This window comes from Priapulus caudatus, unplaced genomic scaffold (assembly GCF_000485595.1).
Source record: "Priapulus caudatus unplaced genomic scaffold, Priapulus_caudatus-5.0.1 Scaffold360, whole genome shotgun sequence".
Taxonomy (NCBI): Eukaryota; Metazoa; Priapulida; class Priapulimorpha; order Priapulimorphida; family Priapulidae; genus Priapulus; species Priapulus caudatus.
This window is the reverse complement of record NW_014577421.1, coordinates 210,936-216,987: the sequence shown is the minus strand read 5'-3', so window position 1 is coordinate 216,987 and position 6,052 is coordinate 210,936. Positions and strand designations below refer to the sequence as shown.

General features: G+C 41.6%; 2 protein-coding genes across 2 annotated transcripts in view; both read right to left on the bottom strand.

The window, feature by feature from the left end:
- Nucleotides 1-306: 306 nt before the first annotated feature.
- Nucleotides 307-2,514, bottom strand: LOC106809521. The gene is made up of 4 exons (XM_014812614.1): nt 2,477-2,514; nt 1,719-1,890; nt 1,005-1,203; nt 307-696 (listed from the first exon to the last, which is right to left on the bottom strand). The coding sequence occupies exons 2-4, from the start codon at nt 1,863-1,865 to the stop codon at nt 383-385; spliced, it is 660 nt and encodes a 219-aa protein (XP_014668100.1). The 5' UTR covers nt 1,866-1,890; nt 2,477-2,514; the 3' UTR covers nt 307-382.
- LOC106809512 (cuticlin-1-like) overlaps nt 2,512-6,052 on the bottom strand; it is a 6,303-nt gene continuing 2,762 nt past the window's right edge. Inside the window, exons 4-8 of the mRNA XM_014812605.1 lie at nt 5,496-5,526; nt 4,933-5,114; nt 4,255-4,391; nt 3,487-3,635; nt 2,512-2,555 (exon numbers count right to left, since the gene is read on the bottom strand). Of these exons, the coding sequence (XP_014668091.1) occupies nt 2,512-2,555; nt 3,487-3,635; nt 4,255-4,391; nt 4,933-5,114; nt 5,496-5,526 (543 nt within the window). The remainder of the gene's footprint in view (nt 2,556-3,486; nt 3,636-4,254; nt 4,392-4,932; nt 5,115-5,495; nt 5,527-6,052) is intronic.

Genomic DNA, 6,052 nt, shown 5'->3' with positions numbered 1-6,052 from the left:
CAATTACCCACTTTCTCGGAATATTTAGTCCGCTGGAGGTTAGAAAGTTGTATAGTTGATCGGTTAGGCGATGTGTGCTCCCAGGGGGCTCTGCAACCGTAAGCTACTTTGCGCACAGTCTTGCTGAATTCACTACAGTCTGCGGCGTACAGTCATGAGATACCTTACTACTGCCATGTCTCTCAGCTGCGGTTTATGCGTACGTTTTACTCGTGCATCTTTTTCTTTTTTCTCTCTCTCTCTAATAGTCTCTATCTCTTTCTTTCTCTCTCTCCCCAGCAGTATCAGCAGCAGCAGCACCACCAAAACCACCACCACCATCGCCACCATCACCACCATCACCACCAGCAGCAGCAGCAGCAACAGCATCAGCAGCCTGCCGTTAGTTGATCTCGGCGTATATCGCCACGCTGCCATCACGGATGCTGCTGCCATCCGCTCCTCCCCGTTGCTCCTCAGCGAGCGCTGGCCGTGGAATCCTGAAGCCATGATTCACGTAACTCGCCATCTCTCTCCTCACGCCCTCCCGCTGCTCCTCCAGCTTCTCTCGCTCGGTTCGCATCGACGACAGCTTCGTGTAGAGGCAGGCGCAGGCGACGATGGCGATGACGAGGACGCCGACGATGACGCTGGCGAGCACCGTGACAAGCGTCCGCGCCAGACAGAATGTCTTCACGTCGGGACGCTGCGTCGGACCTGCGGCGGTGACGACGATGGCGATAGATGAGAAATGAGCGCGTCGCTGCATGTATGTGTGTGTGTGCGTGCGTGCGTGCATGTGTGTGCGTGCGCGCGTGTGTGTGCGTGTATGCGCGTGTGCGTGGGGTGAGTCACGTGGATTAGCATCTTTCAGCACCAGTAAAACAAAAATGAATAGAAATTATATTAAATCTATTTAAACCCATTTTTACAACGTGGTACGGCTTTGCCTCATAGGCTAGTGGTGGAATGGTTGAAAGCACCATCCACCAACCAGTGATGGCCAGACAAACACATGAGCTCACCGTCGTCATCCTTGGCTGGGACGTCATCGCCAGGAGCTCTAACGCGGATGATGTTGAATACGCGTGTCGCGTCCGGTGGCGCCCCCTCTTGGCTGCGATTTGTATCATTGGACGGATTCGCGGCTCCGTCGACATCATCGTATAGCTCCCTCTTGCGGCGTCTGTCTGACTCGCGCGCCCTCTCTGGTCTGCTGCATTGCTATTGGTGAATGAATGAAGTCTGTGTGTTTATGCTAGGTATGGTGAGTGTACTTGGACTATGTGAAGCAGAAACGAAATCACAAACACACTAGGCTATAATAATGTAAGAAGAATTGTATACGGAGAGTTATATAAGGAGAATTGTTGTTGGTATAGCGTGCGTGTGGCATACAACCTGCGTGATTTCAATAACGATGGGTCAGTTTATACACGTTTGAATGAAGTTGACTCAATACCACCAGTAGCCATTCACCTTTCTCCACTTTACTTCAACAAACAATAGTAGTAGTAGAGAATACTGCAGGTAAAAACGACCCATACAGAGCAGGTTCGAACTATCTTCTCTCAAATGCCAATTAAGATATACATACGATGTAGATTATGCAAAACATGGACTCGAAGACGTCAAAGAAGACAATAAAGTCGACGAAAATAAACCATAGGGCACGATTGTTTCAGTTAGTGTTTAAGTAGTTGGTTTTTCAATCCTGGCTCTGAGCTGTATGTACGTACCAGGGAGCAGTCGGCAGCATCTGGTTTGCAGAGACGTGCCTGGCAGCTAAACTGCACGATTTCGGCTTGCGGAAACTTGAAGGCGGCCATGTTGAAGTATTTTCGTAGCGGAGTGGTCCGTGTGCGAACTCGCGATGATAGTATCATGCTGGGAATCTGTCTGTTCACGCACCTAGTGTCGACATGACCAGAGAGAGATGCATCCATCATAGAATACCGCCCGCAGTATTACACGACCATTAGGTATATCCGTAACATCACCTCACAATTTTATACCTATACACATACAGGATATAAATACCTATAAATATACCTTTAAATTATCATATTTAAAATATTTAATGTATAATGTGTACACCTATAAATTAACCTCTTAGGGTCATCTCTAGTTTAAGAATGACAAGTCTGTAGCGATAGATCGGGAAGGGGGGTATGATGTGTTAGGTGATATATATATGTACGGGACCTTCTAAAACAGACCTGGAACCATGTGGCAATAAATCATCTAGTATTATCAGCAGTGTATCTATATTATAAGTATATATACAAGTAATATAATATATATAGATAATATTATATATATGTTATAGCATATATATATAAATCTATATATATGCATCTAATCAGGAGCTATAATAATGAAAATTGTATTATTAAGCTCGCTGATCTAATTTATAGGGATCTCTATATTATACACTCCTGGTATGGTATCCCCAGCCTCTTCAGTCTGGTTGAGTTCATGATAAGAGCGTGCTCACCCTACTCATTCGACGAGTTCAATGCTACTGGTGCTTCATCTGTTCGCCACGCAGCTGTACAAAGAATGTTGAACACTATCTGTAAGAAATAGTAATGCCCGATGAGTTTGAAATTTTAGTTACGCAGCCGTCGTAACTGCGAGATTAAACGTTAAAACAGAGCGTTGCATTACGCATAAGAAACTAGTATAGACTCTATATACTATCTTTTTATGTGTCTCAATATAGTTTCTATGTTATACGCAATTATACGTAAAGAAATAAGTAACGTTATGATCCGCACATCCTGTCACACGTACATGTCGTAATGTACTATTCTGTGTCGTGTGTGTTGTGTGCTGTGTGTGGTGTGTGTGTGTGTGCTGTGTGTCTGTGTGCGCGCGTACGTGCTGTGTGTTGTTGCGCGTACGTGCGGGGTGTGTGTGCGCGTTGCCTGCGTGTGCGTGTGTAGCGCGCGCGTGCCTTTGTGTGTGTTGTGTCGTGCGCGCGTTTGGTGTGCGTTGATTGTGTGTGCGTGCGCGTCCGGTGCGCTGACGGTCAATTGTTTTTGCCAAATTTGCAGTAGATGAAGCTGCGTACGCCATCTACACTTCACAGCATATTGGTTTATTGCCAGTATATTATATTTTTGCTCTATACGGATATTCCATATATTAGAAGTTTATGTAGTAGAATATATTCTTACACCAGATCACGCTGTGTTAACGAGGCATGTTATATATTATTGTCAGTGGAGCAGTATATCGCCTACTAATAGTATATATAGTAATTGTATACGCGGTGGTTTGTATTTCTTTTTCTATGCGCTATCTTAATAGTACTATATGTATAATATATATATATATACGGTAGATATAATATCAGGAGTAAATAATAATAGACTATTCTATTATTATTCACTCCTGATAATATATATATATATATATACATATATATGTATACATGTATAATAATAATATATATTATTTTATAATATGTTATTTTACGCGGTAACTTCTGGCTATGCGTACCTTCGTTGGTCATCTCTACCACGAGTAGCAGACGCTCGCCGACCACGGCCGCCTGCACCTGCTTGCGGGAGTCGATGTCCCCAGGTACTATCTTCAGCTGCAGGATGTGTGACGGCATCGTGGGCTCGATGTGCGTCTCCCGCGGCGACCTGAGCAACGATGATGTATATACTGCTTATCATATAGTTAGATTATACCAAGAACGTATAAAGAAGCCTCTTATACCTTATACCTTCTTTATACGCTCTTGATTATAGTGCGTATATGCTACAATCTCTCATGCAAGAATATACCCTATGATAGTCAAACCTCACTGAATTTATTACATTACATTACTTCACATAACTGAATGTATTACATTACATTACGTTACGGTACTTTACATTACTTTATATTACTGAATGTATTACATTACATTATTACTTCACATAACTGAATGCATTACATTACATTACATTACATTACATTACATTACATTACATTACATTACATTACATTACATTACATTACATTACATTGCATTACATTACATTAAATTACATTACATTACGTTACATTACATTACATTACATTACATTGCATTACATTACATTACATTACATTACATTACATTATATTACATTATATTACATTATATTACATTACTGTACTTTATATTACATTACATTACTGTACTTTATATTACATTATATTACATTACATTACTGGAATTTATATTACATTATATTACATTACATTACTGGACTTTACATTACTGCATGTACTTACGCTACTCCGAGGCCGGCTTTCAGCGTGAGATTCTTGTTCATGTTGCCAGCATCGCAGGTGATGTGGTAGAAGTCGTCTGCTTGCGTGATGACTGTGGGATTCTGCTGCGATATGACAGTCAGCTCGTGCACCTGTCCCTGCATGTGGAGGTGAAGGAAAACATGATGAGAAACAAAGAAGAAGTGAACACGAAGAACGAAGCAGGTAATCGCTTGATTAAAAGCAAACGGAGAAAAGAGAAAAAGGTTAGAAAGAGAAAAAGTAAGAAAAGGTTAGAAAGAGGAAAGGTAAGAAAAGGTAAAGTAATGTAAGAAAGAGAGCAAGGGTAAGGAATGAATTAAGGAATAATATTAAACCCAGTGAATAATAATATAATGTTAAATTAAAGAATCTAAAGTGAAGGTCTAAGCTCTCAATGATGTATTTAGCTCTACACGCGTTATTTTCTCACACGTTACACAAGTTGCGCGTAATGTGATTGTAGATATTACAGGAATGTCATATAAATATAAACACAATATAGACATAATATAGACATAATATAGACATAATATAGACATAATATAGACATAATATCTACATAATATATACATAATATAGACATAATATAGTCTATATTATGACACTCCTGGATATAATAATTTATATGTTTGATGAGAGGTTGGCTTTCAGCCTTACGTTATTATCCTCCCTGATTCCACAGCTATCGTATCGCATGTCAAAGTTCACGTTCTTGTTTCCGCCTCCATGGCGGCATGCTTGGTTGTCGTAGAAGTCTTTAGCGTACACCATGCCATCGAACACTGCATCGAACTCTATGTTGATCTTAATGCCATCTCTTCCGCACATCACATTTTGCTCTGAAGCATACGCGTCGTTAGTTACCATGGATACGCGATCGTTCTTATGATTTATTCTTAGGTTTATGCTTTATTGCGCGTTATTGCTATGTGGTTATCAAAATTGAAAATCCGTCACTAATGTAGCAACATACAGAACAAAGGAACGATGACGACGACGACGACGACGACGACGACGACGACGACGACGACGACAAGAAAAACAACAACAGCAGCAACAGCAACAGCAACATCAACGACGCTAACAACAATGAAGACGACGACGGTGGTGACGACGACAACGACGACGCTGATGACGATGACAACGACAACCACGATGACGACAATGATGGCGCCAATGATGAATTATAGAATAAAAAAAATAGCTTAGCAAGTACTTACGAATAACGTTTTGCGAAGAGACCAGTAAAGCCTGGAAATAATAACAAAAATCGCTGGTAAATGCCAGGGCAACAAGAGCCAGCATCGCTTGTGCGATGTTTCTACAAAGTGCTAAACTACTACTTCAGCAGAGACGAACGTTCGTCGCGTGGCCTTAATTTAGATAACTACCCATTCCGCACAAGATAAATTTCTACCGCATCATTTCTGCTTACCTTCGCTTGAAGTATATCATTTACAAGTTCAAGTTATTAGTTTATGATTCTATTACATTACGCTTAGCGATTCTACGAGCATGATCCAAGCCAAACCCTGGGCGTCTAACGACCTTTGCTGGCTTGTATTAGTTTGGCAACATCCGCGATACAGCAGTCACACGCGTCAATAAACCGCACTGCATGCCATCATATATATATATGATGCTATATGATTATGATATATATATATATGTGTGTGTGTGTGTGTGTGTGTGTGCGTGCGTGCGTGCGTGCGTGCGTGCGTGCGTGCGTGCGTGTGCGTGTGCGTGTGCGTGTGCGTGTGCGTGTGCGTGTGCGTGT